Here is a 16,759-nt window from a genome sequence, read left to right on the forward strand (position 1 = left end):
CCAAAAACACTGCATCAATGGACACACTGTACTCTTACAAGAAGCAACATTTTTAGAAGCTTAACACTGTGTTCTGGGAGCATATTTCCAAGTTGTAGTTTTCACAATCTTGCTAATAAAGTATTCTATTTTCATCATGATTTGTTTTTTTCATTAGCATTAACCAAACCTCAATTCTCAAGTGTGTTCTATATAATAGACAAGTACCAGAAAACTTTCCAAAAAAGATGTTTCTCAAAGAAGAGTAAAAAGAGAGTTTTATCAAGCTTAAACTTAACATTATCAGAAATAAATTCCTATAATAGATTACTATTAACAGAATACATGACACTCAAAACAAACAGAAATAATGTATATATATATAATATGTATATAATATTATATATATATATATATATATATATATATATATATATATATATATATATATATATATATATATATATATATATATATATATATATATATATATATATATATATATTTAGTGTATATTAGTATTTGGCATATATATACCTTTTAGTGAGTAAAAATTAAATTGAACATAGAGGCCAAACTCAAAATAAACACAAGTTACTACAAACAGTAGTTTGGCTACTGCCCCTCCCCTAACCATAAAAGGCTATTGTGTTATTTTCGTTTTATTGAAAACTATATGTGTCTGTAACAGTGCTTGGAAGAAAAAATTAATAGAAATAATTTGATATTTAATTATATTAATTGTGAAAGCTCACCAAGTCAAGATTTTATTTTGCTGTAATTTTTGTTTTTATTTTTCAATGTTGCAAATATATTAAAAATATTTGTTGTGATTTTTTTTAGTAAAGTGCAAATGATGCAATAGGCATTTAGTCTTTTACAGTTAGGGGAGAGAGAAGGGGGTATTGCCAAATTCTTGTTTGTAATGATTTTTGTTAGTTTTCAGTTTAACTTGAATACAGTTAGGGATTCAATGTAACTTTTACTTTTAAGATTTATTTATTCATTTACTTTTCTACCTCTTATCTGTATATTTGCTATGATTGTCATTTAATGTTTCTGGTCGTTTGATGTTGAAAAAAATACTTTTTGGTATTTTCTTTGAAAAATGGATTTTTTGTAATTTATATTCAGAAGTTGGAAAACGAAGCAAAAATACTCCACCCTCCCTACATTTAGAAAAATACACTTCCCCCACATTTCCTTGAATTGATGCCGCTGCTGACCAAATAAATCATAACTATTCCTTCATTATGGTTGTTTTTGTCTAAGAATACCTTGTAGCCTATAGTTTCATTATAATTTCATTGAATAAGTGGTATCTGAACTAATTGTACAAATATTTCACTAAATATATTTATTTGAACTTGTCTCTGGACACAAGCTCTTTACCTCTCCTTGGTACTATGATCTGGTTTAGAATAGCTTGCTTGTGTACTGCATAGCCTGGGGATCATACTCTAACTATTGGTAACTAGACGGTTTTCAGTCTGTTCTGACACATACTATACAGGTCACAAAAGACAAATATAGGATAAGCTAAGTTATTAGTTTGGTATAAGGTTCAAACAATTAAACATGGCTAGGTGTTACATTCTAGAATGCATGAATAAACTTAAGAAAGGTGTAAAGTTCAAATTTTTACCATTAAATATGATAATTCTGCTATGATAAAACTTGTGTAGCCAATAATATTAGCTTTTCCAGGTTTTTTCTTATTCCTTCTTCATGTCATATCAAGTGCTATGATATTCAAGAAGATTCTATCCCTGACTGGAATCAGGCAAGCATATATGGAAGGGACACATGTTACAACCACCAGCCCCAAAAAATCATGATTTTGTTAATATTCCCATGTATTACAATAGATTTTCAAAAATACTCCTTATATCTCTTGTATTTTACCTGTATAGTAATGTTTTTATTGTCCCCTTCCCCTTTCAAATTCTGTTTTAACATGTAGCCTATTTCTCTGTCCAAATAATTTCCTTATAAGGAAAAGAAAGATTCTGAGCAAGGTGAACCAAGGCACTTAATTAAGTTTATCTAGGGGAACGAACAGGACTTCAACAGTACTTTTATTGGAAGTCTGGAAAACATATTGAAGTTTTATTCTCCTAAGTTTTAAATGAAGGCTCTATTTTCATACACCCTAAACCTCATTTGCATATTCCAGCCAGCACCTCATTTACATATATTTGGTAGGGCATGATTAACATATATTCAACCTTCACTGAATAAGAGGAATGACAAGTTAAGTAAACTGGTTTATTCGAATTGAAATGGTCTAGTAGAATCAGCTTAATTAGAGGAATGACTGCTTAAGTATAGAATCAAGCGTCTTGAAAACTATTGCTTAGTATTGGGGTAAAAAGTACATCATAAAAGAGCACAAATTCTTGTTACAAAATACAAAATACTTATTACAAAACCAAAATGATTCTTACTGCACAAAAATACATCCTAAGAAATTACAAATTCTTATTACAAAAAAAAAATACTCATTGCAAAACAAAAAATTTTTACAAAACAAAAATACATCCTAAAAAATCACAAACTTGCACCATAATTTCTTAAATGGTGAAGAATTTTTAATAAGTTGGAATGCATTTTAATCGTGTGTTTTCTTATTTCTGAAATCTAAAACCCAAGTTTCTTGAATGCTGAAATATTTTTAATAAAAAAGATGTATTTTAACCAAATGCATTGCTTTTACACGAAAACTAAACCCCAAGTTTTTAAAATGATCAAATGTTAATAAAATTATATTTATTTTAACCATATGCATCCTTATTTGTCAAAGCTAAAAACCAAGTTTTGTAAATGATTAAATATTATTAGTAAATCACACGCATTTTAAATTTCGAGATGTATTCTTCTTTTAATAAAACTAAACCCTAAAGTTTCTCCAATGATCAAATATATTTAATAAAACCAAATGTATTTTAAACGTGTTTGGTCATATTTCCGAACACTAAAGCCCAATTTTTTTAAATGCTCAAATATCTTTAATAAATAAGACTTATTTTAACTATGTGCCTTCTTTTTATGAAAACTAAAAATCCAAGTTTCTTAATTGATCGTATATTATTAATAAAATCAGATTTATTTTAACTGCGTGCGCTCTTTTTTTCTAAACCAAAGTATCTTAAATAATCAAATATTAGTAATAAATCAGGTGCATTTTGAATGTGTTTATTTTCATTTATGAAATTTTAAGCCCAAGTTTCTTTAATGCTCAAAGATTTTTAATAAAATGAGGAAAGTAAAACAGTTCAAAATTGGGATGAAACCTTTTTATTGACAGTGAACAGATATAAAATTTAACTGGATATTTCGAACACATATACAGTGTTCGTCATCATGTTTTACTGCTGATGATGAACACTGTATATGTGTTCGAAATATCCAGTTAAATTTTATATCTGTTCACTGTCAATAAAAAGGTTTCATCCCTATTTTGAACTGTTTTACTTTCGTCATGGAAAGGCAGTGTGGTCTTCGAAGTTACCTAATAAAATGAGATATGTTTTCAGTGTATGCGTTCTGTTTTTAATAAACGTAAACCCCAAGTTTCTCAAATGATAAAATATTATTAATATAACCAGATGTATTTTAACCATATGTATTCTTATTTCTGAAGTCAATACCCAGGCTTCTTAGATGCTCAAATATCTTTAATAAAATAAGATATATTTTAGCAGTGTCTTCTTTTTATGAAAACAAAGAAATCCAAGTTTCTTAAATTATCATATTTCATATTTTATTAGTAAAATCAGAGGTATGTTAACCGTTTGTGTTTTTATTTCATAAAAATAAACCCCTAGTTTCTTAAATGCTCAAATATCTATATATATAAAAATAAGTTGTCTGTCTGTGTGTCTGTCTGTGGATCAGGTGACGTCATGTTTCTGTGTTGACTGACGTCATGAAATTAGTTGTCGTCATTTTTGCTTTGACGGTGACGTCATTCAAGATATTTAAGACATATGTTCACGTAGAAATCTATTAATGTTTAAGTTTACAATGACTGATGAACTTACCATGGCAAAAGCCGATGAAGATGCTCAAAGAGTCTATGCCAAAAAACTTGCTGCTGATAGAGAAAGTCAGAAAAGAAAGCATGCCGAGGAATCAAAAGAACAGCAAGGAAACAGGCTTGAGGCTGATAGAGAAAGAAAGAACAGAAAGCGTGCCGAGGAATCAAAAGAATAGCAAGGAAACAGGCTTGAGGCTGATAGAGAAAGAAAGAACAGAAAGCGTGCCGAGGAATCAAAAGAACAGCAAGGAAACAGGCTTGAGGCTGATAGAGAAAAAAATAACAGAAAGCGTGCCGAGGAACTACCAGAGCAACGCGGAAGCAGACTTGCTGCTAAAAGAGAAAGTGAAAAAAGAAGGTGTACCGAGGAATTACAAGAACAGCAAGAAATCATTCTTGCTGCTGATAGAGAAAGTAAGAAAAGAAAGCGTGCCGAGGAATCACAAGAACAGCAAGAAATCAGGCTTGCTGCTGATAGAGAAAGTCAGAAAAGAAAGCGTGCCGAGGAATCAAGAGAACAGCAAGGAAACAGGCTTGAGGCTGATAGAGAAAGAAAGAACAGAAAGCGTGCCGAGGAATCAAAAGAACAGCAAGGAAACAGGCTTGAGGCTGATAGAGAAAGAAAGAACAGAAAGCGTGCCGAGGAATCAAAAGAACAGCAAGGAAACAGGCTTGAGGCTGATAGAGAAAAAAAGAACAGAAAGCGTGCCGAGGAACTACCAGAGCAACGCGGAAGCAGACTTGCTGCTAAAAGAGAAAGTGAAAAAAGAAGGCGTACCGAGGAATTACAAGAACAGCAAGAAATCATTCTTGCTGCTGATAGAGAAAGTAAGAAAAGAAAGCGTGCCGAGGAATCACAAGAACAGCAAGAAATCAGGCTTGCTGCTGATAGAGAAAGTAAGAAAAGAAAGCGTGCCGAGGAATCAGAGCAACCTGAAAGTTATCGCCTGGCATTCAGGTACAACCCAGTCGATGATTATAGCTTGAGTAGATGTGTTCAAATCGGGACAATGTCTAAAATTTGTCCCTATTGCAAGGCCTTGAAATTCAATGGTGAAACAATGGGAATGTGTTGCGCCTCAGGAAAAGTTAAACTTCCTCTATTGGCTGCACCACCAGAGCCATTGAAGACGAATGAATGCTTGCCTGAAAAATTCTAATTTATGGGCACACGTAAAAATATTAAAATTAACTACAAATATGCGTGTCCGATTGCAAAACGATGACTCTGGTCAAACATTTTCAGATCAATTGCTGACAATTGGAAACGGAAAGCTCCCAGTAGACTCAATTTCAGGACGTATACAACTACCTGCTGATTTCTGTAATTTAGTGACGTCCAAAAATGAATTGATTGAAAAAGTATTTCCGAATATTCTAAAAAATTATAAAAATAATAAATGGCTAAGTGAAAGAGCGATTCTCGCACCCAAAAATATAGACGTCCACGAAATCAACAATATTGTTTTGACCAAGATTCGAGACCAGGCAGTCCAATCTTGACAGGGCCTTTTGAGGGTGAGGCTGTTCTTATTCCTCGCATTCCCATGATTCCAACGGATCTGCCTTTTCAATTTAAAAGATTGCAATTCCCAATTCGATTAGCATTTGCAATCACCATTAACAAAGCTCAAGGTCAATCATTAGAAAAATGTGGTATAGATCTTAATACTGATTGTTTTTCCCATGGACAATTGTACGTTGCATGTTCGAGGGTCGGTAAACCTGACAATCTATTTATATGCAGCGACAATTGGACAGCGAAGAATGTTGTATATTCGCAAGTTTTACGCAGTTAATTTGTATTGTATCTATCTATCTATCTATCTCCTGCAGACGAAATGAATGCTTGCCTTAAAAATTCTAATTTATGGGCACACGTAAAAATATTAAAATTAACTACAAATATGCGTGTCCGATTGCAAAACGATGACTCTGGTCAAACAGTAGACTCAATTTCAGGACGTATACAACTACCTGCTGATTTCTGTAATTTAGTGACGTCCAAAAATGAATTGATTGAAAAAGTATTTCCGAATATTCTAAAAAATTATAAAAATAATAAATGGCTAAGTGAAAGACCGATTCTCGCACCCAAAAATATAGACGTCCACGAAATCAACAATATTGTTTTGACCAAGATTCGAGACCAGGCAGTCCTTTACAAGTCAGTCGACACAGTTTTGGAACCAAATGAAGCGGTTAATTATCCATCTGAATTTTTAAATTCCATAGATCCTTCAGGGTTTCCACCACACGTGCTACAACTAAAAATAGGCATACCAATAATACTTTTAAGAAATATCAACCCACCAAAGCTTTGCAATGGCACGCGACTTGCCGTAAAAAAAACAATGGAAAACCTAATAGAGGCCACAATCTTGACAGGGCCATATGAGGGTGAGGCTGTTCTTATTCCTCGCATTCCCATCATTCCAACGGATCTGCTTTTTCAATTTAAAAGATTGCAATTCCCAATTCGATTAGTATTTGCAATCACCATTAACAAAGCTCAAGGTCAATCATTAGAAAAATGTGGTATAGATCTTAATACTGATTGTTTTTCCCATGGACAATTGTACGTTGCATGTTCGAGGGTCGGTAAACCTGACAATGTATTTATATGCAGCGACAATTGGACAGCAAAGAATGTTGTATATTCGCAAGTTTTACGCAGTTAATTTGTATTGTATCTATCTATCTATCTATCTATATAAAAACGAGTTGTGTGGATGCATGTTTGTTTGTTTGTAAAAAGAGCGTTTGCATATGACGTCATTATTAGTACATACGGCTTTGTATATGCACAGACAATGGGAAAGCCAAGAATGTTGTTTATTCGCAATTTTTACGTAGTTTGAAACACATATATAAATCTATCTATATTCACAGGTGGGACACAGGGACACAACTACAATGGCGCATAACTAATATGGCGCGTAACGACTTACGCGCACGGGGGGGCTTGGGGGGGCGCGAAGCGCCCCACCAACTAGGTGTTATAAAACAACTAGGATATAACAACTAGAAATAAGAAACAGCTAGTTTCTTATAAAACAAGCTGTTTTTTAACCGTTTGCTTTTCTTTTCATGAAAACTAAACCCCATGTTTCTCAAGTGATTTTATAATATTAATTAAAATCAAATGTGTTTTATCCATGTTTATTCTTATTTCTGAAAAGTAAAACGCAAGTTTCTTAAATACTCAAACATTTTTAATAAAATAAGAAGTTTTCTAAAGATGGGCATTCCTTTTTTGTTAAAACTAAAACCATAGTTTCTTAAATGATCAAGTATTATTATTAAAGTCAGATGTATTTTAACCGTGTGTTGTTTTATTTTTGAAATTTAAAACCCAAGTTTCTCGAATGATCAAATATTGTTAATAAAATAAGATGTATTTTAAAACTAAAACGCAAGTTTCTTAAATGCTCAAATATATTTAATAAAATAAGTTGTGTTTTGACCATGTGCATTCTTTTTATAATAACTAAAACTGAAGTTTCTTAAGTGATAAAATATTATTAATACGATCACATATATTTTTTTACGCGTATGTTTATATTTCTGAAAAACTAAGCCCCAAGTTATCCCTTTTCATTAAAATTAAACATCAAGTTTTTTAAGAAATCAAATATCAATAATAAATTTGATTTAGTTTAACCATGAGGGTTTTTATTACTGAAAACTGAACCCTAAGTTTCTTTGGAACTTTGCCAGTTAACATTAAGAACTGAATTATGTAATCCTCTGTTTGGCATAACTGTTATTTACAATACATCTTATTTTATTGAAAATATCTGAGCATTTGAGAAACTTGGGCTTTGGTTTTCAGAAATAAGAACACTCACATTTAAAATAAATCAGATAAATTAATAATACTGATCATTTAAGAAACTTGGGTTTTAGTTTTGATAAATAAGGACGCATATGATTAAAATACATGTGATATTATTAATAATACTTGATCATTAGAGAAATTTGGGGTTTAGTTTCCATGTAAAAGCAATGCACACAGTTAAAATACATCTTTTTCATTAAAAATATCTCAGCATTTAAGAAACTTGGGTTTTAGATTTCAGAAATAAGAAAACACAATAAAAATACATCTGATTTTATTAAAAATATCTGATCATTTACAAAACTTGGTTTTTAATTTGTGATTGTTTAGGATGTATTTTTGCTTTTTAGGAATTAATTTTGTTTTGCAATAGGTATTTTTTGTTTCATAATAAGTATTTGTAATTCCTTTGGATTTATTTTTGTTTTGTAAGAATTATTTTTTGTTTTTTAGGAAGTGTTTTATATTTTGTAAGAAGAATTTGTGATCTTTTAAGTTGTATTTTTTACTCCAATACTAACCGATTCTTTTCAAAAGACTCCATTCTATTATTTCCCCCATATTAGCTGTTGTATCATTGCTTAAATTATATACGCCTTCGTTAATTTCAAGTTTAAGAATACCCTAATTCTAAGCAATCCTTTTAAAAAGGTTTTATTGTATCAGTTCCCTCATAGGGCTATCATCACTTAAAATATATATGACTTTATTAATTCTGGCTTTATGCATTCCCCAATACTTTCCAGAAAGCTTCATTCTATCAATTCAACCGTACTAGCTGTGGTATCATCGCTTAAAATATATACGACTCTATTAATTTCGAGTTTATGTATACCCTAACACTAAGCAATCCTTTTCACAAGGTTTAATTGCATCATTTCCCTATTATGGTTGTTGTATCATTGCTTAAAATGTATACGATTTTATTTAATTTGACCTTTGCATATCCCTGATAATAAGCAATACTTTTCAAAAGGCTTTATTCTGTCATTTCCATCACAGGGCTGTCATACCATCGCTTAAAATATGTACGACTTTATTAATTTTGACTTTTTGCATACCCCAATACCAGACAATACTTATTCAAAGGGCATTATTTTATCATTTCCCACATAGAGCTGCCGTCGCATCACTTAAAATATAAACGACCTTAATAATTTTGACTTTATGCATACCCCAGTACTAAGCAATACTTTTAAATGACTTTATTATATCATTTCCATAGGGCTGTCCTATCATTGCTCAAAATGTATACTACTATTAATTTCGAAGTTATAAATAATCTAATACTGAACAGTTTTACTGTCTAAGAGGATCCTCAGGGAGTAGAGAGCATCTATGAATGAGCGCACATTGAATTTCAAGCTTTTTGTTGCTGACGGGTTGCGTCGAGTTGGTGGGAGTGCTCAAAAGTTTTGTGGTACTGAAGATTTGATAAGCCGTGCTTTGTCAGCCGCACTGACAGCCTCGTCAGCGCGGCAGAGCTATCAAAATTATCTGGAACGGAAGAAAGAGTTGAGAAAAAACGGTGAAAAAGAACAGCACAAGTCGGGAAAAGAAGAACAGCAAAAGCAGCAGCTAATTGTTGAAATGTCTTCGGACAAAGAAATGAAAAAAATTCTTGAGGAGACTTTAAAAGAGAAAAAGGAAGCATTCAGGACCAAGGAAAAAGCAACTGATCAGATGCTTCAAGAAGCAAAGAATCGACTGAAGAAAGGAATTCAGAAGAACAATATGGTAGAAATCCAGCTTGCACAGGCAACGTTAGATGGATCATTAGCACTCCGCAATGAGCAAAAAAATTCTGCAGATCTCGAAAAAACGCAGACGGCAATCCAGAAGAAGCAACTGCTCATAATTATTCTTTTGAAACAGTAAAAAAAGTGAGAAATGTGTTTCAACCAGTTTCAGTTTTTTTTTTACTTCTATATTTTTTACATATATATCTGAAGTAAAAATACAGAATCAAAATTAAAGATGGAAAGAAAGATTGAAAGGTGTTGTGGAAGGACAAATGTGCTCTAAAACCCTTCTGGGATGTGACGAAATTCCAGGTGATCCTTTTTTATGGCACTTGGTATTAACCAAGTGTCATATAGCAATCGCAAATTCTGTTAGTCTGTCGGTTTGTCGGTCCCGGTTTAGCTACTTTAGGCACTTCCAGGTAAGCTAGGACAATGAAATTTGGCAGGCGTATCAGGGACCGGGCCAGATTAAATTAGAAATAGTCGTTTTCCCGACTTGAGCATCTGGGGGGAGTGGGGGCCCGTTTAATTTGGAAAAAATGAAGTATATTTAAGTTACAAATGGTTGATCAGATCTTAATGAAATTTGATGTTTAGAAGGATATCGTGTCTCAGAGCTGTTATTTTAAATCCCGACCAAATCTGGTGACATTGGGGGGAGAGTTGGGAGGGGGAAACCTAACATCCATTTTTTGGCACAAAAATTCCTTCATGAGGTATACCAGTTTGAAAGATTCAAGGGGTTGGCAACTTCAGTAGTGAGGTACACACTGAAACGAAATCTAGGCCGATACAAATTGTGAGACATATAGAGGACCTGTAAGCAACAGTCGGCTGTTAGGTAATAATTACCTTCGGCAATGAGGGGTTAGCAACTTTTGCTAGTTGGTGTATCTATTATTTGTTTTCAGTGTATTTGATGGTAAACCAATTTGGTTCCAGTGGTAAGACATATTGGGGACTTGTCAGTAATAATCTGCTGTTAGGCTACAGTCAACTTCTGCGATGTGGGGTTTGCAACTATGCTAGTTCTTGTACACCTTTATTTGTTTCCAGTGAACTTGATCCCTATCATGGGAGAGGGACTTATAAGTTAGAATCGCTTCACTTCGGGCGAGAAACGGCTGTTAGCTCATAATCATCTTCTGCAATGAGGAGTTTGCCACTTTTGCTAGTTGGTGTACCTATTATTTTTTTCCGGTGTATTTGATGGTTAAACCAATTTGGTTCCAGTGGTAAGACATGTAGGGGACTTGTAAGTAATAATCGGCTGTTGGGCTACAATCATCTTCAGCGATGAGGGGTTTGCAACTTTAGCTAGTTGGTGTACCCATTTATTTATTTCCGGTGAACTTGATGTCTATCACGGGAGAGGGACTTGTAAGTAAGAATCTGTTCACTTTGGGCTAGAAATTTGTGAAAATTGGTGCACATTGTGTTCGATCTCTTTAAATCTGACAGAATTAAGTATTTACGCAACGGGTACAAACGATAACGTGAAACAATGAGGTAGTTTCGTAATAATTAGTGTCACCTATGGTATTTTGATCCTGAAAAGTTACGGATAGCTTTATAATACCAACTAGATTATATAAGATGTTGTTCCAAGTTTTCATCGGTCACGATGTCTGCGATTGAAAAGGATAAAGTTCATCTGGCTGCAAAGTCAATTTAGTCCCTTCTTTGGATATTATTTTGTAGCTGTTGTTTTTTCAACGCTGAGGAATATCCTTTGGTCATGTGATAACTGATTGCATTCTTCTTTGAACATACCGTTTTAAAAACTTCGATCGGCTAACAACTTTATCATTTAACCGATAGTGAAGAAACAAGCACAAACGAGAATGTAAAACAATAAGATAGTTCCGTAGCTTTATAATATCAACTAGATTATATAAGATATTGTTCCGAGTTTTCAACTGTCACGATGTCTACGATTGAAAAGGATAAAGTTCAACTGGCTGCAAAGTCAATTTAGTCCCTTCTTTCGATACTATTTTGTTGTTGTTTTTTTTTCAACGCTGATGAATAGCCTTTGATCATGTGATTACTGATCAATAGCGAAACAAAACCGAAGTGTTGCTCTCGCAACACTTTAGTCGGCGAAGCCGGACAAAGGTTGCCGCAACACTTCATGTTGCCCGGGCAACGTAGGTCTAATTCGTTTTAGGTTTTGGCAGGCTACTAGGTGCGGTAGGAAATCATAAGCTTTGCCAAAGTCGATGGCAGATAGGTCGACAAAACAGCCTTGCTTTTCAAGGCATTTCAGGACCTGATCGTAAATTCCGACTAGGTATATAGACGTCCCAGATTTTGGGAGTCCGCCATATTAGTATTTGTCTGTAGCCTGTCTTACTTGCCCTAGTAGCCGCCGCAAGATGAACGATTCTGTCACTTTTGCTAGGCATGGCGTTAGTCATCGCACGATTTGGGTGGGTTCACTTTAAGAATTGCATGGATGTGGGCCTTTTTCCACGATCTAGGGAAGGTCCCACATGCAAAGCACTCGTTTATTAGAGCCGAGAGTTGTGGGGCTGGGAAGAAAGCAAATTCACGTATGAGCTTTGCAGGGATTTGGTATGGGAAAGGAAAGACTTTTGCCTTTACCTTCCTGATTTCACTATACACCCCAAACCCACTGAGCGCTACTGTGCCTTCGTTGGGGCAATCATCAAGAGGCGAGGCTTTCTCCTGGGGGTAATGGCTGAAAAAGTGGTACAAATTGGACTAGCATCAATTATTAAATTCTTTGATCAGGCTACTGTATGAAAAGACATTAAATTCCGGAAATAGCAAAAGACAGGTAACTATTAAAATATTTGTATTTATTTTAACAAGGGATCACAACAATTCAAAAACATAAAAAAATAAGACCAAAAGTTTGAAGCTTAGTTTAAATCATTGTTAGAAATTGGTTTTCCATTAATAATTAAATATCTTTGAAATGTACTGTATGAAGACATAAAATTGCGTAAAGAGCAAAAAGCTGGTAATTACAAAAATATTTGTATATGTTTCAACAAGGGATTACAACTCAAATACCTTAAATAAGAAAACCGAAAGTTTGAAGCTTAATAGATGGCGTTGTTAGCAATCGGACATGCTTTAATAATCGAATTAGATATTGAAAAATATCAAATATTTAGTACGAAAAGACAGCAAATTGTCTGTGGTTAGAAGACAAGCGACAATGAGAGTCTATATAAAGTTGCCTACCGCGTGCCAAGTGCTGGGGCCCGACGGCTAGTAATTGCAAAAATATTCTTATATATTTTAACAAGGGATTACATCAGTAGGCCTATGTTCCTATACAAGTAACCATGATATTTTAAGCTTTTTGTCATAGAACAGTGGGAGCACTTTTGAAAAGAAATATTTACGACGAAAAATATCAGTTGATATATCCGTTAAATATCATTTGATATATCCGTTAAATATAGACTAAACTGAATAAAAATAGTAAAGTTAAGGCTCTGCATCCTAGTCGTGTTTAAATAACTAAATACAAATTAAAATTAACTAAAATCTTTTGATAAAATCGAGGAGTTTCACATCCTAAGTTTTGTCTCAGTTTTTGTTTTAACAACTCAGGTAGTGGAATGGGGTGTGTCCTATGTGTTACTGTGTTCCAAGATCTAAAAAACAGGATATTCTGATTATAGTAATCAGGATATTTGTAGCTTCCTTATCATTTGCCAGTGATAGCAGGACTAAAACTATAAATACCAATTAAAACTTCATTGAATACCAATTGTAAACTATTAAAGCCAGTATTTTTTTTTACTAATTCCAATAGGAGAATTTGGGGTGTTCCTGTCTGATGCGTAATATTTTAAGTTTTCTAAGATTAGATTCTGAATCTAGTAATTTTGGTATTTTACCTTTTAAGATTACTTATCATTGATAGTGGGAGCATTGTTCACGATGCCAAGGACAACAGTAACAAGAAGGAGACAAGGTGCTGGTATTAACCATTCAACAATTATATTATCTTCTCCAGAGTCGCAGAACGGAACAGTTCGAAACCGATCTGTAACTCGTTCGAGGACTCGACAGGCAAATCCCTCAACCCTTCGACAGACAGCTCTCACAAGGACACGACAGACAAGTCTATCAGATTCCCCTAATGATAACCTGCACCAAGCCGTTTTTCGTCCAAGGACTCGAAATTCTGTCCGAAGGCAACGTGTATCTCGTACTGATTCAAGTTCGAGAAGGCCTCATGCCAGAACGGTCAGGCCCGAATCAGCTGTGCCATTGGTAAACATAGACAAGTGAGTAAATCCTTATTTACACTTGCTATCTTTACTTCCTATTATCTGCTTTCTTTCTTTACTATTATTTATTTATTTAATTACTATTATTATTTACTATTATTTCTTTGCTATTCTTTGCTATCTGTTTTCTTTCTTTACTATCAGGCCCAGGCTGTTGACTTATTATGTAAATATTTCAGATTGTGCTAACTGAAATAACTGCTGGTTGAAATTCGTTGAAGTAAGGATGCTAGGGCTATTTTAAAAAGTTCTTAAAAAACATTTTTAGTTTTTATTCTCACATTTTAATGTAAGTTTATATATATATATATATATATATATATATATATATATATATATATATATATATATATATATATATATATATATATATATATATATATATATATATATATATATTTCTCGTATTGTGCGTATGAAGACGGTCCTTCGACATGGGCCTAAATATCCACAGATTAGATTTCCACTGTCTTGAAAAGATTTTCCCTATTGTTTCTACTTTGTTTGTTTGTTAAATAACTGCTAATTTAACACTGAACCTGCTAATTTAAATAACCAATCAAAACTGGTGCAAACAAAGCCAAATAAATGGCCTATGTTTTATGAAATATGTAAAACACGAAAAATGCGACTGGAATTTGAAAGTTACAGTGCCCTTTTTAAAGTCAAAAGGGATTGGAGGGCAACCAAACCCCCCCCTTAAGTCCATTAGTTCCGCAAATACATCTAACTGAAATTCTGGAGTACCCATCTTGTTGAGTAAATGGTTTTTGATCATGCATATTTAAATGAAAAAAGTTCTTATGGCTCCAAGCCCTGGACTCCATAATGACACTAAAAATTCCGTTTTCGGTGTCGTACGACATTTCATGGCGGTGTTGTTATGCTAAGTGAAGCATGTATCCCCTCTGTGCCATCATAGGACCTATGATATTCCAGTGATCTGTTAGTGCTGTAAAAATACAAAAAGAAATACCTATCATCGTTTCAAGCTTTTTTTTTATTTCCGAAAAATTGTTTTCACCATCAACTTTTAATACTAAGGCTAACATAAATAACAATTGTTACTTCCAGCACAATTTTAAAGGAAGAATATTTTTAGCTGGACAATTTTTCTTCATGTACTGAAAAAACGCGTTTTGTTTCTCTTACTAAGGGCGCTGGGGAGGAACTGTATACCTGGTAGGTTTTCTGATTAAGAAGATCTAATGGTACCCCTTTTAAGGTTCCTCCCAATTCAAAATTGTTATAAAAAAAATATCATTTTCGGTGTCATAGGTATTTTACAAAGGTGCTGAAGTATCTGAAATCTCGTTAATGTCGACATTCACCCTTGAATCTTCGAAATTCCTTTTTCTCTGCTTCTGTTCAATTAGCTTTGCGAATCACCCTTTTCAGTCTTATGCCACCTATGACTGTAATTAATAAAAAAAAACAAGTTTTTTTAACGGAAAGTAAGGAGCGACATTGAAATTTAAAACGAACAGAAATTACTTCGTGTGTGAAAGGGGCTGCTTCCTGATCAACGCCCCGCTCTTTACGTTAAGGCTTGACTCTTCTCTTAACTTTGCTTTTTAAAACAGTAAAAAACTTTAGCGTAAAGAGCGAAATTTGCATATTTTTTTTGGCTAAATGGCTTTCTCATAGTTTTGATCGAATGATTTTGAGAAAAAAAGGAGGGGGGAGGAGGCCTAGTTGCCCTACGGTTTTTCGGTTACTTAGAAAGGCAACTAGAAATTTCAGTTTTTAATTTAATTTATTTTTAATTTGATTTATTTATTTTTAATTTAATTATTAATTCATTTTATTAATTAATTTAATTTTAATTTAATTTTTAATTTTAGGCAACTAGAAGTTTAGATTAGGTTAAATTTGGTTCTAAATATCATAAATGGGTTAAAAACCTAACTTAAGCTAACTAAGCCAACCTACCCTCGTCTAACCAAATCTAATCTAACCTAATGTGTAATCTGACTTAATCCAGGGAGAAAAAAAAAGAGTATTTCGGACATTCACCACTGAATGTCGACATTAACCAATTTGTGGACATTCACCATAACATTATATAATATATATATATATATATATATATATATATATATATATATATATATATATATATATATATATATATATATATATATATATATATATATTATATAACAGCTTTTAAAAGAGTTACAACTCTTTAAAATATTAGTGGGAGAAGAAAAAAAGAGACTCGTAAGCTTATACACAGGCTAAATTAGCATTTTCTCTTGCTAATGGATGTTCGACCATGGTGTTTCCAAGGAAGCAATTTCGATTTTGATCTGATGCCATCCGTGACGGGTTTCCAGCTCTTTTTTTAAACCCCCAGAACTGTATTTTGGCAATAAACCGAAATAATGGTGAACAGAAATAATAGTTACCATTCACTATTAACGGCAAATTTTTCAGTACGAGGCAGTTTTTTTTTAAGATTCGTTTTTAAACTTTTGGGTACTATGAGACTAAATGCTTGCCTAAGCATTAAGGGGAATCTACTCCATTTTCATCTAATGCTATTTTTCTATCTTAAACAATGCTCAATCTTTCTCAGGAATTAGTAATTTTTAGTGAGAAATTCCACCTTTATACCCCTAAACATGTCTAAAAATATGTGCCTTCAAAAATACTATTGGTAATAAAAAAAAGTAAACTGTCACGTATACTCTAATGTCTAAAAACTTCTATTTCAAGATGATAGAAATAAATGAAAACATGATATAGTTTGATAGGTATATAGGTAGATAGGTATATTTGATATAGGTATATAGTTTAAAACAGCTTAGCTATCTAAATTAAAGATGCAAACCGGATTTTATTTATGTCATCCGATTTATTCAAAAACTTGCGT

The 16,759-nt window shown here is 33.1% G+C and overlaps 1 protein-coding gene across 2 annotated transcripts in view; it reads left to right on the plus strand.

Moving 5' to 3' along the window:
- LOC136036702 (E3 ubiquitin-protein ligase RNF4-like) overlaps positions 1-16,759 on the plus strand; it is a 35,108-nt gene that overhangs the window by 9,365 nt on the left and 8,984 nt on the right. The window contains exon 2 of one of the 2 annotated variants that reach the window (XM_065719022.1): positions 13,494-13,878. In XM_065719022.1, coding sequence (XP_065575094.1) covers positions 13,529-13,878 — 350 coding nt within the window. In that variant the 5' untranslated portion in view covers positions 13,494-13,528. The remainder of the gene's footprint in view (positions 1-13,493; positions 13,879-16,759) is intronic. The other variant, XM_065719021.1, reaches the window with a different exon arrangement.

The sequence above is a fragment of the Artemia franciscana genome, chromosome 15, assembly GCF_032884065.1.
Source record: "Artemia franciscana chromosome 15, ASM3288406v1, whole genome shotgun sequence".
In the NCBI taxonomy this organism is placed as follows: domain Eukaryota; kingdom Metazoa; phylum Arthropoda; class Branchiopoda; order Anostraca; family Artemiidae; genus Artemia; species Artemia franciscana.